Source organism: Oncorhynchus masou, chromosome 11 (genome assembly GCF_036934945.1).
Source record: "Oncorhynchus masou masou isolate Uvic2021 chromosome 11, UVic_Omas_1.1, whole genome shotgun sequence".
NCBI classification, from domain to species: Eukaryota; Metazoa; Chordata; class Actinopteri; order Salmoniformes; family Salmonidae; genus Oncorhynchus; species Oncorhynchus masou.
This window is the reverse complement of record NC_088222.1, coordinates 40001999-40028372: the sequence shown is the minus strand read 5'-3', so window position 1 is coordinate 40028372 and position 26374 is coordinate 40001999. Positions and strand designations below refer to the sequence as shown.

The window sequence follows — 26374 nt, the reverse complement described above, 5'->3', positions numbered from 1 at the left end:
CCCCCATGTGTGTGTCAATCCTCCCACTTCAGTATGGTGAACAAATGACATCATGAATAGCAACATTTGCCACATAAAAACAGATGCACTTGAAGGTAGCTGAAGACGGGTGATCTAATGAATCGTTTTGATGAGATAGACAAGGTGAGTGTGTCTGTGTTTCTGAAAAGGTGATGTTCTCTGTGTTTGGTGCGTCTGTGTTTTAAGGTGACCCCTGATGTTGTCATGTTACAGAGGCGCATGCCCCAGTGCTTTCGCGACCCGTCCTCGGCTCCCCTGAGGAAGCTCTCTATTGACCTGATCAAAACCTACAAATGTATCAATGAGGTAAGTTCCACCACTCTCCCTCCGCCACACACACACCTGTACCTGGAACTCTGGTCGCTCAAGGCCCCCCCCCCCCACACACACACACACACACACACATACACAAAAGGATGGATCACTACTCAGAATTGTTGTGATTTCATAACATTTTCGTGGACAACACAAATGGCAGGCCTGAAGAAGGTAGAATCAGGCCTGCACCGAGCCACTTAAATTTGAATGAAATAGTTACAAGATCCAATGCAATCTCCAACTTGTACTGCACAGTGTTGGTTAGGGCCTACCTTTTTAGCAACCGACCTGATGGGTAATCTAGTAGGAACACTTTTTTTTGTCGGCAGGTATACTATGCAAAAAAGAAGCGGAGACACCAACAGGGCCAGGGCGACGACTCCAGTCACAAAAAGGAGAGGAAGGTCTTCAACGACGGCTACGATGACGATAACTACGACTACATCGTCAAGAATGGGGAGAAATGGATGGACCGCTACGAGATCGACTCCTTGATAGGCAAAGGCTCGTTTGGACAGGTGAGTCTCATGTTGAAATGTATTGTCAACCACCAGTGGAGCAGTTTCCAAGCTCACCTGGTATTGTTTCACCCACCACCACCCCAGGTCTTTAATGGATGAGACATAGTCATTAAGATTGACATGACATTTTATTTGTCACATGCTTCGTAAACAACAGTGAAATGCTTAATCGTATGTTTGATTTAAAAAACGATGCATGAGTGTTTAACCATACCTCCAGTGTGTGTGTGTGTGTGTGTGTGTGTGTGTGTGTTCAGTGCACGCATTTCCGCCCGGCTCATTGTGTTTACGATGATTTGTGTTTGGCTTCCCTCTCTCTCCAGGTTGTAAAAGCATATGACCGTGTTGAGCAGGAGTGGGTAGCAATTAAGATCATCAAGAACAAGAAGGCTTTTCTAAATCAAGCCCAGATTGAAGTGCGGCTCCTCGAGCTCATGAACAAACATGACACGGAGATGAAGTACTACATAGGTGAGGCCGGATTCCCCTTCTTTCTATACACCTCTCTCTCCCTCTTCTCTCGTTCATGCATTATTTACCTCCAACTAAGAGATCATTAGGTGGTCAGGGCTCTAAATAAAAAAGGAAAATCATTGGTAGCACTGGTGGTACCAAAGTATTCAGACCCCTTGACTTTTTCCACATTTTGTTACATTGCAGCCTTGTTCTAAAATGGATGAAAGTTTTTTTTCCCCCTCATCAATCTACACACAATATCAATAAAGGCAAAGCAAAAACAGGTTTTTATACATTTTTGCAAATTGATTAAAAAAACTGAAATATCACATTTACTTAAGTATTCAGACCCTTTAGTCAGTACTTTGTTGAAACACCTTTGACAGCGATTACAGCCTCGGGTCTTCTTGGGTATGACGCAACAAGCTTGGTACACCTGTATTTGGGGAGTTTCTCCCATTCTTCTCTGCAGATCCTCTCAATCTATGTCAGGTTGGATGGGGAGCGTCGCTGCAAAGTTATTTTCAGGTCTCTCTAGAGATGTTAGATCGGGTTCAAGTCCGGGCTCTGGCTGGGACACTCAAGGACATTCAGAAACTTGTCCCGAAGCCACTCCTGCATTGTCTTTGCTGTGTGCTTAGGGTTGTTGTCCTGTTGGAAGGTGAATCTTCGCCCCAGTATTAGGTCCTGAGTGCTCTGGAGCAGGTTTTCGTCAAGGATCTCTCTGTACTTTGCTCCATTCATCTTTTCCTCGAGCATGACTAGTCTCCCAGTCCTTGGCGCTAAAAAATATTCCGACAGCATGATGCTGCCACCACCAACATGCTTCACCATAAGGATGGTGCCAGGTTTCCTCCAGACGTCACGCTTGACATTCAGGCCAAAGAGTTCAATCTTGGTTTCATCAGACCAGAGAATCTTGTTTCTCATGGTCTGAGAGTCTTTTAGGTGCCTTTTGGCAAACTCCAAGCGAGCTGCCATGTGCCTATTACGGAGGAGTAGCTTCCATCTGGCCACTCTTCCATAAAGGCCTGATTTGGTGAATTGCTGCAGAGATGGTTGTCCTTCTGGAAGTTTTTCCCATCTCCACTGAGGAACTCTGGAGCTCTGTCAGCATGACCATCCGGTTCTTGGTCACCACCCTGCCGAGGCTCTTCTCCCCCGATTGCTCAGTTTGGCCGGGTGGTCAGCTCTAGAAAGAGTCTTGGTGGTTCCAAACTTCTTCCATTTAAGAATGATGTAGGCCACTGTGTTCTTGGGGACCATCAATACTGCAGAAATGTTTTGGTACCCTTCCCCAGATCTGTGCCTCAATACAATCCTGTCTCGGAGCTCTACTGACAATTCCCTAGACCTCGTGGCTTGGTTTTTGCTCTGACATGCACCGTCAACTATGGGGCCTTTATATAGACAGGTGTATTCCTTTCCAAATCATGTCCAATCAATTGAATTTACCACAGGTGGACTCCAAGTTGTAGAAACATCTCAAAGATTATCAATGGAAACAGGATGCACCTGAGATCAATTTCAAGTCTCATAGCAAAGGGTCTTAATACTTATGTAAATGAGGTATTTCTGTTTTTTTATTTGTAATAAGTTTGCTAGAAAATGTTTTAAACCTGTTTTTGCTTTTTCATTATGGAGTTTGTGTGTAGATTGATGAGGGGAAGAAATCCTTAAATCTATTTTAAAATAAGAATAACATAACAAAATGTGGAAAAACTCAAGGGGTCTGAATAATTTACGAATGCACTGTACATACACTTGACCTCTGTTCAACTTTGTGATGGAGTATTTACCATAGAAATACCAGAAAGACCCCAAGGCATCTTGTTGTTAGTGCGCAATCTACTTGATAGACACATTGGGGCATTTTTCGGGGGTGACACCCCATTTTAAAATGTGTTTTACTCCAGGATGAGGCTTAATCTGTGTCCGGGAAACAGGCCTGTCAAAGGCTGTCAATGACAAGAGTATCCAATTGCCTTATGTATGTTTAACATCACTAGTATTTAGTGCAAATCCACCTCACCAACACATTAGTATTTTTTTCTTCTCTCTTTCTCTCTTTTTCTCTCTCATATCTCCTCTCTCTCCCTCTCTCCTTCCAGTTCACCTTAAGCGCCACTTCATGTTTCGGAGCCACCTGTGCTTGGTGTTTGAGATGCTCTCCTACAACCTGTACGACCTGCTGCGGAACACCAACTTCCGCGGCGTCTCGCTCAACCTGACACGCAAGTTTGCCCAGCAGATGTGCACGGCTCTATTGTTCCTGGCCACCCCCGAGCTCAGCATCATCCACTGTGACCTGAAGCCCGAGAACATCCTATTGTGCAACCCCAAGAGGAGCGCCATCAAGATCGTGGACTTTGGCAGCTCCTGTCAGCTGGGACAGAGGGTGGGTAAATGAGGATGTTGTTTTTTCTTGGTTCATGTGGTGAATTTTAGATCTGACAGGCCATAGAAAAAGTATTGGATCAAACTGTTGTGACTAGGGATGTACGATATATCGGTGAACATATCGGAATCGTCCGATATTAGCTAAAAATGTCAACATCGGGTATCGGCCCGATATCTAGTTTAACCCCGATGTGCAAAACCGATGTCAAAGCTGACGTGCATACCTGTGTAACATAGGTACATGACGTAATGACTCCACGTAAAATGTGGCGCTACACGTGCAACACAGCATTCCTAACCTAGCCCACAATGTATGCTGTGTGGATCGAGCAGTCAACAAGTAATTTCAAAGAGTAAGAACATTTTCACTGAGACAACTCAAAGGGGAAATCCATTAACGGCAAGATAATGGAGTTCATTGCCCATGACAATCAACCGTTCTCTGTCATGGGTGATGTTGGCTTTCGCCGACTGGTTGAGCACTGGTACACGTTGCCCTACTGGAGTAGGCATACTATGGAACGCCGTTTGGGTCTTTGGGTGTGAAAAAATATACACTTGACGCGTCAAATAACAGTTCTATGATAGAATGTTGTGTGTTCTGAATTTGCAGGTGCAAGCGAAGTGCCACAGGTACTATCAGTAGCCCTGTCAAAGCTGTACAAAAAAGTCTGTAAACAAGCAAACACCGGCTACGAACGATGTGTTTACAATACCGCGTTGGTAATAAAGCATTATTTGTTCGACCGCAACTTCTGGGGCTTCTACCCAAAGCTAACGTTATAAGCAGTCAGCTAGCTTCATCTGGCTAGTGAGTCGACCGGACCGTGTTATGTGTTGTGAAGCTAGCCACAATAAGGATAAGGCACAATAGTGGAATTTGTGGTTTGCCTTCAAAATAATAAAGTAATGCAAAAGTAATGCAGAAGGTTACAATTGGTGGAATCATGCCATATTTAGATTAGATAATGTTAAACAAGGTTGGAATGTGAAACAATGAAATGGGGTATCAGTCTACTCTGTGACACCCAGGTCACAGAGCAGGTCTACAATTTTACCCCTGATGTCCTTACACAGCTCTCTGGTCTTGGCCATTGTGGAGAGGTTGGAGTCTGTTTGAGTGTGTGGACAGGTGTCTTTTATACAGGTAACGAGTTCAAACAGGTGCAGTTAATACAGGTAATGAGTGGAGAACAGGAGGGCTTCTTAAAGAAAAACTAACAGGTCTGTGAGAGACGGAATTCTTACTGGTTGGTACTGGTTGGTAGGTGATCAAATACTTATGTCATGCAATAAAATGCAAATTAATTACCTAAAAATCATACCATGTGATTTTCTGGATTTTTGTTTTAGATTCCGTCTCTCACAGTTGAAGTGTACCTATGATAAATATTACAGACCTCTACATGCTTTGTAAGTAGGAAACACTGCTGTTTTTGCAGGTTATCAAATACTTGTTCTCCCCACTGTAGATTGGTCCGACCACCATTAATCAAATAAGAACTGTCTTATAAATTAGGGTTATTTTAGATGATGACAGCTAGCTAACTATATAGCTAGGTAACTATAGCTACTGAAACAGGTTGTCGTTTTGCTATGTTTTTGGGGAAGAGCATTGTTTGCGTCCATGAGCTAGGTAGCTTATTTTTATGACCAGCACTGTAGGTGCGCGAGACAACTTTACCTGTGTCATAGCATACGTATTGATGAATCGTTGTGACATACAAGTGATTAGTGTAATCAATGTCTAATAACAACAAAAAATTAATAAACGCGTTTAAATATTATGTGATGTGCGGTCATATTCATGTCCTGATTGGTCATCAAGCTTATTTGACACGGGTGTGTGTAACCTTTATTTAACTAGGCAAGTCAGCTAGAACAAATTCTTATTTACAATGACGGCCTACCCCGGACGACGCTGGGCAAATTGTGCGTTGCCCTAATTGGACCCCCAATCGCGGCCAAATGTGATACAGCCAGGATTCGAACCAGGGCCTGTAGTGACGCCTCTTGCACTAAGATGCAGTGCCTTAGACCGCAGCGTCCATGTGTGTGTGATAACTATTTAACTGTACTAGAATGCTTATAAGGCTGCTAAAAAAATGGTATCGTTTTTCTTTTGGCAAGGAATATATCGGTATCTGCCAAAAATGTAATGTCGGTGCATCACTAGTTGTGACCCACTATGGATTCTGTATTTAATGGATTAATTTATTATTGGATAGATGGATTGGTAGAGTATGATGTGGAAAGAAAATTAACAAATGTTTTTCATTCATATTTGTGTGGAAAAGATTGCACATTACATGGCCTACCCTACACATATGATGACATAAGTACCAAATTGTAGCAACCCGTTATCCTCTTCTAACCTTGAGGGAACAACCACTGTAGCTAACAAACTTTATTTCTGCTGAAAACCTGCCGTCTGTTTGTCTTTATAGTTGACCTCCTACAAAAGGAGAACATAAATGCCATGTCCTAACAGCCGTGACCCCTTTCTTATCACTCAGATCTACCAGTACATCCAGAGTCGGTTCTACCGATCCCCAGAGGTGTTGCTGGGCATGCCTTACGACCTGGCCATTGACATGTGGTCCCTGGGCTGCATCCTGGTGGAGATGCACACCGGAGAGCCCCTCTTTAGTGGGGCCAACGAGGTAGGATTTATGGAATGAAATGATGGTCATTATTTGGGATGATATATCTTGTCAGATTATGCTGTCCTGCAACATTATTGTGCTCATGAGAGATTTTCAGTTTTTGCCATCATGAAGATGGCAGGCATAGGGAGTGAGAACCTTATAATGACCAACAGAGGGAGCTGTCTTTTAGTAGTAGACATGACTCAACTTTTCACCTATTTGAGTTGTTTTAGTTTTGAAAAATGTTATGTTATTTCTATGTTTTATTAATATTTGTATATTTTAAAAAAGATCAAGGTTTTTAAATTCTGAGGAACAGGCAATTTAAAACTCCAGGACAGTCCCAAAGAGGTTAAGATGTTGTTCTCAATTATGTCTTCCTGATTTTTCAGATTGATCAAATGAACAAAATAGTGGAAGTGCTGGGCGTCCCTCCCAATTACATATTGGACCAGGCCCCCAAGGCCAGGAAGTTCTTCGAGAAGATGTCTGACAGTACGTGGGGCGCAAAGAAGACCAAAGATGGCAAAAGGGTGAGTTCAACAAATCACTCTGTCAATTATGTTGTGTTGTGATGTCAACTCTTCTTTGCAATAGTATGCATCCTCCTAAAGTTTCTGCTCTCTGTGTGTGTGCAGTATAAACCGCCGGGTACGCGGAAGCTGCACAGCATCCTGGGTGTGGAGGCGGGGGGTCCTGGGGGGCGGCGGGCAGGTGAGTCTGGCCACGCTGTAGCCGACTACTTGAAGTTCAAGGACCTAATACTGCGGATGCTGGACTACGACCCCAAGAGCCGCATCCAGCCCTACTACGCTCTGCAGCATAGCTTCTTCAAGAAGACGGCGGATGAGGGGACCAATACGAGCAGCAGTGTGTCCACCAGCCCAGCGTTGGAGCAGTCCCAGTCCTCGGGAACCACCTCCAGCACCTCCTCCAGCTCAGGTAGGGAGAGCACTGCAGCCGCGACGCTGCTAGGAGAAGTGGGTGTTCATGTTGAAGCTTTAGCATGATGTTAGACCCGTGTCTCTGTCCAATCCTGGGGGAACCCCAGGGTGTTCACTTTGTTTGTTCTAGCCCAGCACACTGGGAATCCCTCAGGAATGGATTTCAAACCCTGGATCAGACATGATGAAATGATAGCAATGAACTAACAGCTCAGGTACAGTAGTGCAGCGCCATCAGGCAGAATGGAACTGTCTCAAAAGTGCAACATTAAAATGGAATGTCAACCTGCTTCTGTTTGTCTCTTTCCTGCAGGAGGGTCATCTGGCACAAGCACCAGTGGGCGGGCTCGCTCGGACCCCACGCATCAGCTCCGGCACAGCGGAGGTCACTTCAGCGCCTCCGTGCAGGTCATGGACTGCGAAAATCTCTGCCCACAGGCAAGTCACACACACACACTATTGCTCCTGGCCAACTTATAACCCAGGTTGACAACCTTTACATCAACCATTTGAGCTAGATGAGTCCCATAGCCACAGGGGAAGTGTTGGGTTCTCATAACAAACTTGTGTTTATTCAGACAGAGTTAAATGACCTCTTATCAGTTGTAAGTTACTCAAACTGACTGTGTTGTTGTTGTGCGTTAGGCGAGGCAGCCGTTCCCTCCCCCCGTGGGCTGGGCTGGTGGCGAAGGGGTGCAGACTGTGACGGTGGAGACCCATCCCGTCCAGGAGACCACCTTCCACGTGCCTCCCCAGGCGCCCAAAGCCATCCACCCTTTAGCCCCCGGCAACATCTCCTCCACCCATCACCACCATCACCACGGACACCATCACCATGGACACCATCATCCTCATGGACAGCAGGGCCTGCCAGCACGGCCCCGGCCCCGCCTATACCGCTCTCCCACCAACAGCGCCTCCACGGAGAACTCCATGGAGGTGGTGCACGGCCACCTGTCCATGACCTCCCTGTCTTCCTCCGCCTCCTCCTCCTCCACATCTTCCTCCTCCACCGGGGCCCAGGGCAACCAGGCCTACCAGTTGCGCCCGCTCCCCACCAACGCAGCCTTGGACTTTGGTAGGAATGGGAGCATGACCATGGGACTGGGTGCCTTCTCCAACCCCAGACAAGAGACTGGAATGGCGGGCCACCCCACCTACCCCATGGGCATGAGACAGGGCATAGACAGGGAGGAGTCGCCCATGGCGGGAGTCTGTGTACAGCAGAGTTCTGTCGCCAGTTCATGACTAAACTGAGAATGTTTTTGTTTTTTTCTATTTGTATTTTTTTAGGTGGTGTTTTTTTTCAACAAAAAAGTGCATAGAGATCAAAAAGCTGCTTATAATTAGAGGGGCGATTATCACCGCTACCACAGTGCAGAGCCCACCATCTCTCCAACTACACTTCCCCATGCCACACTTGGGTTTCTCTATTCACTTTGGTTTTCAAATGGGATTTTTGGATTTACCATTTTCAGTGTTCACAGGGAATTACAGATTTTTACTACAAACTGTCTCGCATTGCATACTTCACAACAGTACTGAAACACCCATACATTTCACATTCACCTCTCACTTGACTGCATGGTTTGCATTATTCCTTGTTATTGTCAGCTGAGAGCTTAGAAGTGTGTGGTTAGAAAATTATGTGGCCCTCTTTTGCCAACGGCTATTTAGTAAAGAAATTGCTACAGTACCATAACACTTCCAGCAACTCCTATCCACACATTTGCCTTTTTTCCCCTGTTTTTGGCAAGAATTATTTTCTCTTTTGTACTTTTTGTTCTCATTTGAATTTCTCTGTTCTGTTGTGCAATTCCACCTGTGAGTTGTGAGACCTGTAGAGTTGCAGAGGAATGAAGCATTATGCAGGGGGGTTCCGTCCCGCTGGGTTTGTCCGTGTCACTCTTTCTCTGTTTGAGATGGGTGCCGATGTGTACTGTGGGCCGGCGCTCTCTAGCCGAGGTCAACGTGTGCAGCTGGGCAGCAGAGAGCTGGGAGGCTCCAGAGCAGTGAAGGTGGGCCCTGACCAGGTCCCTGGAACAGGGCCACACTGACGAGATCTACTGGGGAGCAGCAGCCAGGGCCGGTCCTGCCCAAAACTAAAGTACAGATGTCTGGGCAGTAGCAGTTTTTTGAGATAACCCTTTGGCCTTATGATTTTTTTTTGACTCTGAAATGAGGGTGGGTGAAAGAAGCTGGACATTATCGTTTAAATGAGAAAATAGCTTTCCTGTATTTTTGAAGTATGGATAAAAACAAAAAAATCTTTAAAAATTTAAAATAGGAAGAAAAGGTGTTTTTGAGAATGCTAATTTAAGAGGCCTTTAACTAAAATGTATGACTTGCAAGGCCCACTGATTGCAGGGCCTTGCAAGTTCACAGTGATGTTTTTGCAAGATGGATGGAATTAGCTACGACTGCGTCCCTTCCTGCTTTTTACTTGCTTTTCTTTGCTTTGTTTCTTCAGCATGTGGTTCCTCCAACAGAGCTTCTGCACAAATGTCTTCAGTTCTTCTTGAAAATGAAAACATGCAGAATTTTATGTGACTGATTTTTTTTTTTGTCTCACAATTATGCTGTGAATTTTACAAAGATTTATTTTCCCTTTTGATAATTTATTGTACCAAAGCTGTTTTTTATAGCACATAGATGTCTGTAACAAATAATGTAGCAGTTCTGCACTTTGACACAAGGTGTATCAAGACCTTTTTTAAATGTCAGTAAAAATGGCTGTATCTATTGCTTTAGCAAAACTGGAACTGTTGTTGAACTCAATACATTTACTGTTAGCTGTATCCTCGACAGAATTGGTTGTAAGGTTCTCAAAAAAAGACAAAAAGACAAAAACAATCTCTCATTGGTATAACTTTTTTTCCCGTTATCAAGGACTTGAGGGACAATAGATGCCAACACTGGTTGCTACTCTGCGGGTTCCGGAGTATCAGTATGGTGGCTATGAGTCGAGGCAAGTCCTCGTATTCATGAGTCGAGAGGGAAAAAATGTTAATAACTGCATTAATCCTTCAATTTGAGACCTGGGATTTAGAGGCTGTTTCAAACATGCCTATCTATCTGGGTAAAGCTGCCTTAAAATGACTTTTGGCAGTCTTCACGGTAGTGGCTAAAATGGTACCGCTTTTCCCCCCTCAATTTTGAAGCAACCCTATTTGACCTAGCTAGCAGAGGCACTGTACACATCCACATGTTTAGATGGTTTTGGAGAGGGTGTACTGCTCTAAATTAGCTCAAATTCACGTGTTTGACTGAAGCTCTCACCATGGGTGTTAAATCCAAAAGGAAACTAGTAGGGATGGATGGAGTGAGAAGTGAGCCCTGTCTGCTGGAGCGTCATACTCCAGTCTCCTCGTGTGATGCCAGAGGATACGAGAGAACTGGCCAACGGCAACAGCTAGAGGAAAGGTGTCCATGACAACACAGGCTTCAGGTGTTTACTTTTCAACCCCATTTTAATAGTTGAAATAGAATTTATGTATATATTTATATTTTTTTAATAAAGGAAGTTTAGAACTCACTACTTTTTTCCTAATGGTATTTTGAGTACATTTAAGTCAATGTGGAGACCATGCAGTGGAAGTTATTCTGTGATATTAGTCAATGGGTAACAGTGCTTCCAGGCCAAAGTAGTTGACAATGCCAGTACAAATGCAAAACTTGTAGGGTTTAAATTTAAACAGGACAATAGATATGCATACCTTAAATATTATAGACAGGGTATAGTGTGTGGGTGTATGTCTACGAACCTGAATGACAGCTGTGTTTTAATATATAACAAATACATAAGAAATGATGTGCGTATTACAGGAACTAATTTAAGTTGCATTAAAATTGGCATAAGCTTCAACCGTGGGTCCATTTGAAGTCAGGCTACTGATACATGTGTGTGAAAGCCATGATCGTCACCATATAACCAGTCAACAAACATCCAACGTTTACTCCCAAGTGTTCAGTATAATTTCTGCTCTGCTCCCTGTTTCATTCAAATAAAAAGCTTTGTCCTACTTGCCACCCTTTATTTTCTGTCCCCCAGTCTGATTTTGAGTGATTGACAACATAGTTTGGTTACAGGACATCTGACATGCACTGTTAAGATTAAACGGCATGGGAAAGTACCTGTGTCCACAGATTGTAAGATCTAGTCAATACTTGCTGTGTATATGATGTTACAAAAAGATACAAAATGGACAAGCCCTTTGTATTATATTCAAGCGGTCGTATGTATGATATAAAAAAGTTCATTAACTTGTACTGAGTCTGTTCTTTTTATTTCCATTTCACTGGGTAACAGGACTAACATTCAATCACAGTAGACCTGTCTAGAATGCCAACCCAAGCATTTTTAACTCGTCTAGTTCCCATCATGACAATTTTATGCTTCAGTAATGAATGCAATATTAAAAAGACCCAAATCCAAGTATGTTATGTCCAAATCTGAAAGTATCAAAAATGTATTATGAAGCTCAACAAAGTCACTTTTAGATTTTTGAACATGCGAAAGATGCTAATATCAGGCCCATGACTTGCATGAGATATGTGCCACAAATGCTAAAACATTAGCATGTGGAAACTGCGCCAGGGAAACTATTAGTTGTTTACAGCGCGAGCAAATACGACCATCACCATCAATCATAGTTAACAAGTTTTTAATGTTATTCCGCCATTGCCACACATACCACATCGATACAGAAACTAAACCAAAGCATGGATTGCTATCCCTTTTGACACAATGACATTGAACGTGTGTTAGCCGTGTTAACCAATGATGTGTATATAAAGCATTGGTGTTAACCCTTCTCCCCACTTGGTCCTTTGATTGTTATGAAGGGATTTACATCCTTAAAAATGTAGAAAAGTCACAGTGGCACTGAAGAACCAAGTAGAGCAGAATGTTTAGACACTGCAGAAAGTGAGACAAAATGATGGAAAGACCCAAGCCCCTTACCTTTGCAATCATTTTAATACTTGCTTGCTGTGACTTTCATGCCAGGTAACTATTGTATGATGTCTGGTGAAATTAACATTTGATACATTTTGCAGCTGCTGTTTTCTTCCTGCTTGATATACTGTAGAGCGGCATCCTCTTTTGTGTGACACCTGTGAATTAATGTATTTGGTGTAATGATTAAGGTGTGGCAGACAGCAGGATTGTACTGGTGTTAGAAGTGGGATAGCGCTACTGTAAGGCCATCGGAGGTGTGCCCAGGTGTTATCGACTTGAGATAGTTACGTGTGGGAAGGAAAGGGGTAGTGTAACATCAGAAATCTAATCAACACCAAAGATCTCATCAACCGGTTCAGACCTTGGTGTTGGCCTAATGGTTAAGGTGTTGGACTGAGAGGGACTTGTTTGGTCGACCCCCTGAACTCTGCTCCGGAGATGATAAACCCCTTCTTAGCCCATTTTTAGGATAACACAGTACCATTGATATGGCCCGCTATCAAGGACTGTGGACTTTCCTTCTCCGTGGCTGACATAAGACGTTTAAGCGCGTTAAACCTTGCAAGGCTCCCGACCCAGGCGGCATCCCTAGCCGCGTCCTCAGAGCATGTGCAGACCAGCTGACTGGACAATTACCAACATATTCAATGTCTCCCTATCCCAGTCTGCTGTCCCCACTTGCTTCAAGATGTCCACCATTGTTCCTGTACCCAACAAAGCAAAGGTAACTGAACTAAATGACTACTGCCCCGTAGCACTCACTTCTGTCATCATGAAGTGCTTTGAGAGTCTAGTAAGGATCATATCACCTCTGCCTTACCTGACACCCTAGACCCTCTTCAATTTGCTTACCGCCCCAATAGATCCGTAGACAATAAAATCGCCATCGCACTGCACACTGCCCTATACCAACAGGATAAGAGGGATACCTATGTAAGACTGCCGTTCATTGACTATTGCTCAGAATTCAACACCATAGTATCCTCCAAGCTCGTCATTAAGCTCGGGGCCCTCGTCATTAACCCCGCCATGTGCCACTGGGTCCTGGACTTCCTGACGGGCCGCCCTCAGGTGGTGAAGGTAGGAAACAACACCTCTTCACTGATCCTCAACACAGGGGCCCCCGAGTGGTGCAGCGGTCTAAGGCACTGCATCTCAGTGTTAGATGTGTCACTACAGACCCTGGTTCAATCAGCCCTGGTTCAATCCCGGGCTGTATCACAACCGGCCGTGATCAGGAGTCCCATAGGGCAGCGCACTGCATCGTCTGGGTTAGGGGAGGGTTTGGCCGGGGTAGGCCGTCATTGTCAATAAGAATTTGTTCTTAACTGAAAAGGTTCGTACATAAATAAAAGGGTAAATAAAAGGGTGCGTGCTCAGCACTCTCCTGTTCACCCATGATGGCGTGGCCATGCACGCCTCCAACTCAATCATAAAGTTTGCAGACGAAACACAACAGTAGTAGGCCTGATTACCAACAATGACGAGGTGGGGGACCTGGGAGAGTGATGCCAGGAAAATAACCTCTCACTCAATGTCAACAAAACCAAGGAGCTGATCATTGACTTCAGGAAACAGCAGAGGGAGCATGCCTGTATCCACATCGACAGGACTGCAGTGGAGAAGGTGGAAAGCTTCAAGTTCCTCGGCATATACATCACTGACAATCTGAAATAGTCACCCACACAGAGTGGTGGAAGAAGGCGCAACAGTGCCTCATCAACCTCCGGAGGCTGAAGAAATTTGGATTGGCCCCTAAGACCCTCACAAACTTTTACAGATGCCCAATTGAGAGCATCCTATCGGGCTGGGTACGGCAACTGCACTACCTGCAACCGCAGGGCTCTCCATTGGGGAGTGTGGTCTGCCCAATGCATCACTGTGGGCAAACTACCTGCCCTCCAGGACATCTACAGCACCCAATGTCACAGGAAGGCCAAAAAGATAATCAAGGACATCAACCATCCGGCCTGTTCACCCCGCTATCATCCAGAAGGTGAGGTCAGTACAGGTACATCAAAGCTGGGACCGAGAGACTTAAAAACAGCTTCTTTCTCAAGGCCACCGGACTGTTAAATAGCCATCACTAGCCGGCTTCCACTCGGTTACTCAAGCATGCCCGTTAGAGGCTGCTGCCCTTGTAATTACTGGCCACTTTAATAATGGAACATTAGTCACTTTAATTATGTTTAAATAATGTTAACATACTGCTTTACTCCTATCATATGTATATACAGTATTCTATTCTACTGTATTTTAGTGAATGCCACTCCGACATTGCTCAATCTAATATTTATATATCTATTAATTCCATTCTTTAAGTCTTAGATTTGTGTGTATTGTTGTGATTTTTTTTTAGATCATACTGCACTGTTAGATACTACTGCACTGTCGGAGCTAGGAATACAAGCATTTCGCTACACCCGCAATAACATCTGCTAAATATGTGCATGTGATCAATGAAATTTGATTTGATTTGATTTACAGTAGCTAAACTATGTACTTTGTCACCAATTGCATAGCTTTAACTGTTACTGTCAACATTATCTTGTGCCTATGTATTTGAAAGTCTTCCCTCTCAACTTAATGACATTGATCACTACTATATCATGCTCCTGGAAGTATTTGCAATCGACTGAAATATTGAAACCATTCCTTAAAGTGCAGTACATATTTCAGTCACAAGAGGGTATTCTAACACAAATGTGGAGAACATCTCACCAGTAAAATGGGTATGCAGTTGAGGAATTATATTTCCTTGCTTGTTTTTTGTTTAATGGATATTAACTATGTTTATGTTCCTTGTGTATGTCTCATGGCTTCTCAGTCCCTAACAACATCTAACCCACAGCCCCATGACGAGTATGCTGATCCATATCACTTACAGTGCTTTCGGAAAGTATTCAGATCCCTTAACTTTTTCACATTTTGTTACGTTACAGCCTTATTCTGAGGGTCGAAATTGATCCGTTGATCATCCTTGAGATGTTTTTACAACTTGTTTGGAGTCCACCTGTGGTCAATTCAATTGATTGTACATGATTTGGAAATGCACACACCTGTCTATAAAAGGTTGAACAGTTGACACTGCATGTCAGAGCAAAAACCAAGCCAGGAGGTCGAAGGAATTGTCCTTAGAGCTCCAAGACAGAATTGTGTCGAGGCACAGATCTGTGGAAGGGTACACAAAATGTCCTCAGCATTGAAGGTCCCCGAGAACACAGTGGCTTCCATCATTCTTAAATGGATGAAGTTTGGAACCACCAAGTCTGCCTAGAGCTTCCAATAAACATTGAGGGTCTTATTCTGTTGACATGATTATCGATGCTTGGCTGCCGTTTGACAAATTAAGATAATCTTTCTCTTTTTGTCCATAATAATCTCATCATGTAAATGATTTGATGCACTCTAGTCAACAGCATGGTATATGCATGCTGTAGGCTAGAGCGCATGTGCCAATACCACAGTGGGCACACGTGATATAGAACAATTTTTTGTGAGAAAACCATTAGTGGACCTTAAAATGCTTGTATCTTTATTCGGTATATGAGAATTTAATATAAGGTATTTTTATGTGCTCTACGTCATCATGCACAGCCATTTATCTGCAACAAGTCAATTGGATGGGAAAATGCACACATTGTTTTAATGCAGATTTTAGAATATTTGCATGAAAATCTGTTGCCAATTGGATGGAAAACCTAGCTATTGAAGTCATATTGTGAGGCAACATGAATCTTTACATGAAGGTGTTGGAAAAGGCTATCTGCCACCAACCGGATGTTCCACTTTCCAGGGGATATGGAAAGAGAGCCTGTGACACATGGAAAGAGAGCCTGTGACACAACTTCCACTTTTGGTTGTTAATTAATAAGGTGACACCAGAGAGGAAGAGGCGAAGAGGTTTCACTTCCTCCAAAATATGTGCAAAATAAGCCCAATACGTTTCTATATGATTATTTTGGACCTAAGCTTGTCGCCTGCCTTCCTGCCTTTGGGACAACCCATTGTTAGTGCAGAGACATGAGCATATCCTCATTATATACAGATCTCCATGTACTGGATTTGTTGAACAGTGCAGAACAGAAACCTCCCCCTATAGTTTTTTCTTATTCCTGGCAGGTCCAGTATCACAGTGTTTCTAAACCCAAAGGCGCAACATCACGAGATTTCCAGGGACGGTTTGAGAAGTCAATGAGAGAAAAACAAAATGATTCTTTAAAGCTGCAATATGTAACTTTTTGGGTGACTGACCAAATACACATAGAAATATATGTTATAGAGCTGTCATTCTCATTGAAAGCAAGTCTAAGAAGGACAATCTGTTCTACAGTATGTGCGCTATTTCTATGCTTCTCATTCTTAAGTTTAAGTTTATTTCATTTTGGTTTTGTACACCAGCTTCAAATAGATGAAAATACTATATTATTTGTTTTGGAAAATATATTTCACAGCAGGTTAGATGGTATCATGATTCTCTACACTATACTTGCTTGTTTTGTCACATAAACTGAAATTATTAGAACTATTCGAATTTTAGAAACCAGGAAATGGCATAGTGATTTCTGCATAGTGCATGTTTAAATATGCAACAAGTGTTTGTTTAATTCTGTTGAGCCATTATCTCCGGCCAAATTAAGTTACAACTGTAATGTTGTGTTTGCCGCAATATAATAGAATTACCGGTAGGCCAATAATAGGGCTACTCGCACTCAAACCATTGAAAGGAAAAACCAAAGAGATGCTGATCTTAATTTAATGCCGCAATAAATAATAATAAGTTTGTATTTTCCCCATAAACAATGACTGGACTTAATGTTTATATTACCCTAATAAAGTTAAGAAACCTTTGTGAAGGTTTGGTGTGGTATGGCTATTATTTGGCTTAGCTACTGCATGCCTATGAAGGCAGTTCACACCGGAGTTCCAATTGACTCCGACAGTTGAACTTCTTACTCTTTTAATCTAACAATATAATGGTTATCTTTATAAAAAATATTCAGATAAAAAAAAATGTAATTATCCTCCTTCTGTACATCTACATCTGCATAGCAGTACTGTAGTAGCTTATCCGACAAGGATAGGAATGTATGTTGGTGCCGGGAACATTGCGCTTAAGCTTCTCTTCCTTTATATATATATTTTTTAAATATTAATATACTGTCAGCGCCGTGTGTATAGGTGGCAGGGAAGTCAGGCGCCGGAGAGTCAAAATGGAGTGTAAATGGAGTCTTTTAATAAATGTCCACAGAACATGCTCCATAACACTAAAACGTACAGACATGAAAAAACATGGGTACAAGGACCCGTTGCGCACCAACACAACAACTAAACAACACTAACAATAAAACAATCTCTGACAAAGACATGAGGGGAAACAGAGGGTTAAATACACAACAGGTAATGAATGGGATTGAATACAGGTGTGTGGGAAGACAAGACAAAACCAATGGAAAATGAAAAATGGATCAATGATGGCTAGAAGACCGGTGACGTCGAACGCCGAGCACCGCCCGAACAAGGAGAGGCAACGACTTCGGCAGAAGTCGTGACATATACAGTGAACGCATAGGCCTATATGCATGCAATGCCCTGATCCCAAGCAAAAAGGCAGTAACTGCTCATTTGGTTGAAAATTAGTTAATGTCATTTTTGCCACATTAAATACATGCTTAATCATGTGGACAAGTATCCTGCCTCTATTGTATTGTGTGTTACCATGTTACTGTGAAACCAAGGTAAATAAAAACAATTTTTCTCAGTTCCACGCTATGAGTAGTTACTGCCTTTTTGCTTGGAATGGCAGAATAGGCTATAAAGTTTTGAATATGCTACACATCGAAACACAATTAGTATTAATTTTGTAATTTGTTATAGTGAGTTTTTAAGGACAAGTATCTGTGGATCATTTGACCAATATTTCTCTTTATTGATGGCACTGGCTGCACCCAGTTGGAGGATTTTCTTTCTTTCTCGCTTTCTACTCTCAGGTCTGAACAGGTCTCTCTAATCCAAACTGACAAGGGTCTGTTTGGATCTATTTTTCCACAGGCCATTTTGGAACGGGCCTGATTGTCCTCGGGTCCATGCGGAACAGGTGTTCGTTTTTGAAGACCTCTATACCCAACCCTGTTCACGGCACCTCTTCTTGCCTATTTTCAAAGCATAACCTTATTGTTACACACAACACAATGCTGAGAAGAGCAGTTCATCATACACAAAAGTCATACTGTATGGTAGCTGGGCTCCTCAACTCCACGATATGTACATCTTGGTGGAGTTGGGTTGCCACAAATGTGGGCGTAGTACACCTCAGACTACATCGAGTCACTGTCAGTCGATACGAGGAAATGGTCGGTAATTGACCTTTTTTATTAAATAATATGTTGTTGTTTTGTTAACTAAAGAAAGGCATGCCGCCAACAGAGGACAAACATAGGTACAAGGAAAGGGTTAAAGAATGTACATTTTTCCTTTAGGATTTTGCCTGTGTTTAAATCGATTGTTTCTTTCTTTTTATCCAAAAAAACTCCCTAGTCCTTGCCAATGACAAGCATACCCATAACATGATGCAGCCACCACCATGCTTGACATTTTGAAGAATGGTACTCAGTGATGTGTTGTGTTGGATTTGCCCCAAACATAACACTTTGAATTCAGAATATAAAGTTAATTTCTTTGCCACATTTTTGCAGTTTTACTTTAGTGCCTTATTGCAAACAGGATGATTGTTTTGGAATATTTTTATTCTGTACAGGCTTCCTTCTTTTAACTCTTTCATTTAGGTTAGTATTGTGGAGTAACTACAATGCTGTTGATCCATCCTCAGTTTTCTCCTATCACAGGCTCTGTAACTGTTTTAAAGTCACCATTGGCCTCATGGTGAAATTCCTGAGTGGTTTCCTTCCTCTCTGGCAACTTAGGAAGGAGGCCTTTATCTTTGTAGTGACTGGGTGTATTGATACACCATCCAAAGTGTAATTAATACATGGAAAAGGGGATATTTCATGGCTTTTTATTTGTACTTTACCCATCTACCAATAGGTGCCCTTCTTTGCGAAGCATTGGAAAACCTCCCTAGGCTTTGTGGTTGAATCTGTGTTTCAAATTCACTTCTCGACTAAGGGACCTTACAGATAGTTGGATGTGTGGGTTAAATAGATGAGGTAGTAATTCAAAATCATATTAAACACTATTATTGCATGCAAAGGGTGTGAATACACTATATGTATATGGTGGTGTGTTCAGACATTAACACAATTGGTAGACACAATGTAAGTAACGTCACGTTCTTTTTTATTTATTTTAATTTTTTATTTATTTTACTAGGCAAGTCAGTTAAGAACAAATTCTTATTTTCAACAATGGCCTAGGAACAGTGGGTTAACTGCCTGTTCAGGGGCAGAACAACAGATTTGTACCTTGTCAGCTCGGGGGTTTGAACTTTCAACCTTTCCCTGCCGCCCCTGACCTTAGTTCCTTTGTTTTGTCTTTTGTTTTAGTATGGTCTTGGCGTGAGTTGGGTGGGTTGTCTATGTTAGTTTGTCTATGATTTTCTATTTCTGTGTTTGGCCTGGTATGGCTCTCAATCAGAGGCAGCTGTCAATCGTTGTCCCTGATTGAGAACCATATTTAGGTAGCCTGTATTCCATTTTGTTTTGTGGGTGGTTGTTATCAGTCTTTGTGTGTTTGCACCAGACATAACTGTTTTGGTTGTTTCTTTGTTGTTTTTTTGTTGTTCAGTGGTGTTTATTATTAAAAATCATGAACCCTTACCACGCTGCACCTTGGTCCTCACCTTCTTCTTCCCACGACAGCCGTTACAGTAACCTAATTTATGTCCCTCTAACTGCCATGAATGCCTCTGCTGATCCTACAGCTATTGTAGCAATCATGTGCCTAGAAACCAGATTTATACTGTTAGCACTGAGGCGGTGCGCCCTAGTAGGAAGTCCATTGCTCACCCTGCACATAAATAACCTGATAATATCTACCTCTGAAAAGCTTCCCAGTAAAGCAAGGAAAACAAGCAAGCATCCCAGAAAAGTGAACAAAATAGGCCACGTTTGTCAGGACCCGGTTACGAACCTGGGTCTCCGAAGTGAGAAACAGTCACTTAACCAACTGAGCCACGAATAGTCAGCAGAACCCAGAAGATGAGGCAGACACAGCAGTACTTAAGACGGTGTATTTAATAAAGTAAAAAGGAGAAGTCCTTAAATACAAAAATGGCAAATCCAAAAGGTGGTAGGAATAGCACAAAAAAGCCTCAAGAGACACTCAAAAACAAAATTCCACAAGAGCATCCACCGGAATCGACAGGAAAACACAGAACACTAGGGCTGGGTGCTAACATACAAACACAGAGCACAGAACTGAGGGAAACTAAGGGTTTAAATACAATCAGGGGAAACGAGGTACAGGTGCAAATAATAATGGGGAACAAGGGAAAAAACATAAGGTCAAAAAGCACAATGGGGGCATCTAGTGACCAAAACCCGGAACAACCATGGCCAAATCCTGACAGAATCCCCCCCCTAGGAACGGCTCCTGACGTCCCTACCAGCTCTCTCAGGGTGGAGGGCCCTGAACTGACGAATGAGGTCAGGATCCAGGATGTCTTTGGCAGGAACCCAGGAGCGCTCCTCGGGACCGTAGCCTTCCCAGTCCACCAGATACTGCCAGGACCGCTGCACCCGGCGGGAATCCAGTATCCGATGGACGGTATAAGCCGGCTGGCCTCCAATGACACGAGGCGGAGGGGGAGGTCTGTCTGCCGGGACAAGGGGAGAAAAAACAACAGGTTTTAACAATGAAATGTGAAATGTGGGATTAATCTTAAGGGATCTGGGTAAGTGTAGGCGATAAGAAACTGGGTTAACTCTCCTGGCAACCTTGAAGGGACCGATGTATTTTTGGGACAGCTTGCGAGACTCCACCCGTAGAGGTAAGTTTCTTGTGGAGAGCCAGACTCTCTGGCCGGGGCGCAGGGTAGGCCAGGGACGGCGACGTCTGTTGGCTTGTTGTTGGTACCTCTGTGAGGAACGCATAAGATTAAGACGGGTCTTCCTCCACATAAGCCGACAGCGTCTGACGAACTTCAAGGCTGAAGGCACTCTGACTTCTGCCTCCTGGTCCGGGAACAATGGAGGAGCATAGCCAAACTGACACTCGTGCGGGGACATACCAGTGGAGGAGGAGCGCAAGGTGTTGTGCGCGTATTCGGCCCAAACAATAAAGGATGACCATGTGGACGGGTTGTCACGAGTCATACATCGGAGGGTGGTTTCCAGCTCTTGGTTCATCCTCTCTGTTTGGCCGTTGGACTCCGGATGGTACCCTGAAGATAGACTGGCAGAAGCCCCCATAAGTTGGCAGAAGGCCTTCCAAAACCTTGAGGCGAACTGGGGACCTCTGTCAGAAACCATATCTTGAGGAATGCCGAAGACTCGGAACACATGATTAATTACCAACTCAGCCGTTTCCTTGGCAGAAGGTAACTTAGTCAGAGGGACGAACCTGGCCGCCTTTGAAAACCTGTCGATTATGACTAGGATAGTAGTATTGCCATGGGATGGAGGAAGTCCAGTAATAAAGTCCAATGATATATGGGACCAGGGTCTGTGGGGAACAGGTAAAGGGTGAAGGAGTCCTTGAGGGCGGAGGTGAGAAGATTTGCCCTGGCAGCACACGGGACAGGCATTGACGAAAGTGGCAACGTCTTCTCTTATGGTAGGCCACCAGAACTTACGCTGGATGAACTCCAAGGTGCGACCTACGCCCGGATGACAGGTGAGGCGAGAGGAGTGCCCCCACAGAAGGACCTGAGTCCTCACTGCCTTGGGGACAAACAACCGATTGGCAGGACCTCCTTTCGGGTCCGGTTCGCTAGCTTGAGCACGTCTCACGGTATCCTCAACTTGCCACGAGATCGGAGCCACAATCTTAGCAGCAGGAAGGACAGGCATGTCCGTGTCATCTCGAATGGCAGGAGCGTAGACTCGGGACAGGGCATCCGGTTTGAGATTCTTCGACCCGGGCCGATAGGTGAGGATAAACTGGAATCGATTGAAGAAAAGAGACCATCTAGCTTGTCTAGAGTTCAACCGCTTCGCCTGCTGGATATACTCCAGATTTTTGTGGTCCGTAAGCACTTGAAACGGGTGAGAAGCCCCCTCGAGCCAGTGTCTCCATTCCTTCAATGCCATCTTAACCGCTAGGAGTTCACGATCCCCCACATCGTAGTTCCTCTCAGTCGGGGTAAGCCGGTGTGAGAAGAAAGCGCACGGATGAAGCTTCTTGTCTTCACCCTCTGAGACAGGACAGCTCCAACACCAACCTCTGATGCGTCTACCTCCACCACAAATGGTTCATCCGTAGTCGGTAGTATCAGGATGGGAGCAGAGAGAACGCGCTGCTTGAGTCCTTGGAAGGCCGTCTCAGCTTCTCTTCCCCACAAAAACCTTGCATCGCCACCCTTGGTTAAAGCTGAGAGAGGGGCTGCCACCAAGCTGAAGTTCTTGATGAACTTGCGGTAAAAGTTTGTGAAGCCCAGGAAACGCTGAACTTCCTTAACGGATTTGGGGGTGGGCCAATCCGCTACCGCCCCTACCTTCCTGGGGTCCATTTGGACTCGACCGGGTTCCACTACAAATCCCAGGAATTGTACTCGGGATGAATGGAATTCACATTTTTCCGGCTTAACGTACAGATGGCTGTCCAGGAGGCGTTTGAGTACTTGTCTGACATGCTTAGTGTGTTCTTGAAGGGAGCTCGAAAAGATGAGGATGTCATCCAAGTAAACGAACACAAATATGTTAAGCATATCCCTAAGCACATCGTTTATGAGCGCTTGGAACACCGCTGGGGCGTTGGTCAGGCCGAAGGGCATCACCAAGTATTCATAGTGACCAGTAGGCGTGTTGAAAGCGGTCTTCCACTCGTCACCAGGTCTGATCCGCACAAGATGGTATGCGTTCCGCAGGTCAAGCTTAGTGAAAACAACTGCTTCCTGGAGCAGCTCGAAGGCTGTGGCCATAAGGGGTAGCGGGTAACGGTTATGGACGGTTATGGCATTGAGTCCCCGGTAGTCGATGCAAGGACGTAATCCACCGTCTTTCTTGGCCACAAAGAAAAACCCTGCTCCCGCCGGGGAGGTGGATGGACGCATGAGGCCTGCTTCCAGAGCGTCCTTGATGTAGGTATCCATAGCAGCTCGTTCGGGTGAAGATAGGGAAAAGATCCGACCCCTGGGGGGCAAGTGCCCGGAAACAGGTCGATGGGGCAATCGTAAGGTCTATGGGGTGGTAGCATGGTGGCCCTCTGTTTGCTAAACACCAGTTTGAGGTCATGGTAACACTCGGGAACTCGGGTCAGGTCGATGGATTCTAAAGACTCGGGAGTAGAACTCGGGAATTCTGGAAAATACAAGTAGCTTGGCACGTAGGACCCCACTGCTTGATAGTGCCCACAGACCAGTCGATGTGAGGGTTATGGCTGTGAAGCCAGGGGTATCCAAGGACGAGAGGGAACTCGGAACAGGAGATCAAATGAAAGTTCATCAATTCCTGGTGTTGTGAAACTGAAAGTCGCAAGGAGGTAGTGACATGAGTGACAAGTCCAGATCCCAAAGGGCTTCCATCCAATGTAGTGACCCTCATGGGTTCACTTAGAGGTTCAGAGGGAACGCCATTCTCCATCGCCCAGACACCATCCATGAAGTTACCTGCGGCTCCAGAGTCTACCAAGGCTTGAAGGTGAAGCTTGTGGTTGTCCCAGGAGAGGGTGACTGGAATGAGCAGACGGGAGTTGGACGGATGGGAGGAGGTTATGTTTCCCGTTACAGTTCCCCCGGTCTGTACGGGACAGAGCGTTTCCCTGGAGCCCGGGACACGTGGAACGGAAATGGCCCGGTTTGCCGCAATATAGACAGCGTCGCTCCCTCATCCGGCGGTCTCTCTCAGCCTGGGAGATGCATCCAATCTGCATGGGTTCCGATGGAGCCAGCGAGGATAAAGGTGGGGACTCGGAGCTGGGACTGATAGGGGCTAGAGGTCTACGGTTGAGTTCTCTCTCTCTCAGACGCTGGTCAATGCGTGAGGCCAACTTGATCAGGGACTCGAGATTGTCCGGTGGTTCCCGAGTGGCCAGTTCATCTTGGATAGTGTCGGAAAGGCCTTTCAGAAAGCACACCGTGAGCGCCTCGTTGTTCCAGCCACTTGCTGCTGCCACCGTGCGGAACTGGATGGCATAGTCCGTCACGCTGCGCCAACCTTGGTGGAGAGTCAGGAGCTGTTTGGCTGAGTCAGAACCACTGCTTGGGCCTTGAAACACTCGTTTGAATTCCTCAGCAAAGGCAGAGTAGCTGGCACAGCAGGAACTATGGGCATCCCACACAGCAGTAGCCCAGGCCAGGGCTTTTTCCGACAGCAGGGTGATGATATAAGCGATCTTAGACCGGTCGGTGGGAAACGACGAGGGTTGTAGCTCAAAGGAGAGAGAACATTGGGTGAGAAACCCTTTACAAGCACTTGGATCACCTGAGAACCGTTGGGGAGGTGGAAGACGAGGTTCAGCCAGGGGGTTAACTGCCATGGGTACGTGAATCTGAGGTACTGGGACGGGAACTGTTGCCGGGGTAAGACGATCAGATATTTGCTTAACCTCTTGAAACTCCCCATCCCGGATCCGGGATTGTGACTAAGCCTCAGGCTCATTAGCATAACGCAACGTTAACGATTTCTGAAAATCGCAAATAAAATTAAAATAATGCGTTTGCTCTCAAGCTTAGCCTTTTCTTAACAACACTGTCATCTCAGATTTTCAAAATATGCTTTTGAACCATAGAAATTGACTAATTTGTGTAAGAGTATGCAAAGCTAGCATAGCATTTTGTGTAGCATGTAGCACGCAACATTTTCACAAAAGCCAGATAACCAAATAAATAAAATCATTTACCTTTGAAGAGCTTCTGATGTTTTCAATGAGGAGACTCCCAGCCACATACCAAATGCGCAGTGTTTCCTGAAAGCGTCTGTGTGTAGGAGAAATCGTTCCGTTTTTCTACATTGCGCCTGGCTACCGAAACGAACCGAAAATGCAGTCACCTACAACGTGAAACTTTTTCCGGATTAACTACATAATATCGACCGAAACATGGCAAACGTTGTTTGGAATCAATCCTCAAGGTGTTTTTTCACATATCTCTTCATTGACATGCAGTTCATGGAAGCTTGCTTCTCTCTCTGTGCCCCATGGAAAAATACTGGCAGGTGACTTTTGCGCACCAATTTCGGCGCAGGACACCGGGCGGACACGTGGTAAATGTGGTCTCTTATGGTCAATCTTCCAACGATCTGCCTACAAATACGTCACAATGCTGCAGACACCTTGGGGAAACGACAGAAAGGGCAGACTCATTCCTCTTCCTTTCACAGCCATATAAGGAGATCATGAAAGACAGAGCCTCAAAAATCCTTGTCATTTCCTGGATGCCAAGTCATCTTGGTTTTGCCTGAAGCTCACGTTAAAGGGCACGCACAGAGAAGATATTTGTATTTCTGGACACGTCAGAGTGTTTTCTTTCGAACAGTAGCAATTATATGCATAGTCGAGCATCTTTTTGTGACAAAATATCTTGTTTAAAACGGGAACGTTTTTCTTCCAAAAATGAAATAGCGCCACCATAAGTGTAAGAGGTTAATGGAAGTCAGCATCTCCGACAGAAGATGAGAATGTCTAGCCATTAAGGCTTCTTGCTGAACCAGGGCGTCTTCGTGGCATTGGACTGTCTCCTGGTGGTGGGAATAGCACAAAAAAGCCTCAAGAGACACTCAAAAACAAAAACAGAATTCCACAAGAGCATCCACCGGAATCGACAGGAAAACACAGAACACTAGGGCTGTGTGCTAACATACAAACACAGAGCACAGAACTGAGGGAAACTAAGGGTTTAAATACAATCAGGGGAAACGAGGTACAGGTGCAAATAATAATGGGGAACAAGGGAAAAAACATAAGGTCAAAAAGCACAATGGGGGCATCTAGTGACCAAAACCCGGAACAACCCTGGCCAAATCCTGACAACGTTAACACATGTAACTTAAG

General features: G+C 44.5%; 1 protein-coding gene across 7 annotated transcripts in view; it reads left to right on the top strand.

Annotated features, from left to right (window-relative positions):
- The window catches only part of LOC135548692 (dual specificity tyrosine-phosphorylation-regulated kinase 1A-like), a 53728-nt gene extending 42151 nt beyond the window's left edge, over positions 1 to 11577 (top strand). For 5 of the 7 annotated variants that reach the window (XM_064978529.1, XM_064978534.1, XM_064978531.1 and 2 more), the window contains 9 exons: positions 208 to 327; positions 669 to 857; positions 1184 to 1331; positions 3428 to 3714; positions 6233 to 6379; positions 6757 to 6897; positions 7003 to 7306; positions 7622 to 7746; positions 7954 to 11577. In XM_064978529.1, coding sequence (XP_064834601.1) covers positions 208 to 327; positions 669 to 857; positions 1184 to 1331; positions 3428 to 3714; positions 6233 to 6379; positions 6757 to 6897; positions 7003 to 7306; positions 7622 to 7746; positions 7954 to 8556 — 2064 coding nt within the window. In that variant the 3' untranslated portion in view covers positions 8557 to 11577. Of the gene's footprint in view, positions 1 to 207; positions 328 to 668; positions 858 to 1183; positions 1332 to 3427; positions 3715 to 6232; positions 6380 to 6756; positions 6898 to 7002; positions 7307 to 7415; positions 7524 to 7621; positions 7747 to 7953 lie in introns of those variants that run through there. The other 2 variants (XR_010456875.1, XM_064978530.1) reach the window with 2 other exon arrangements.
- Positions 11578 to 26374: the final 14797 nt, after the last annotated feature.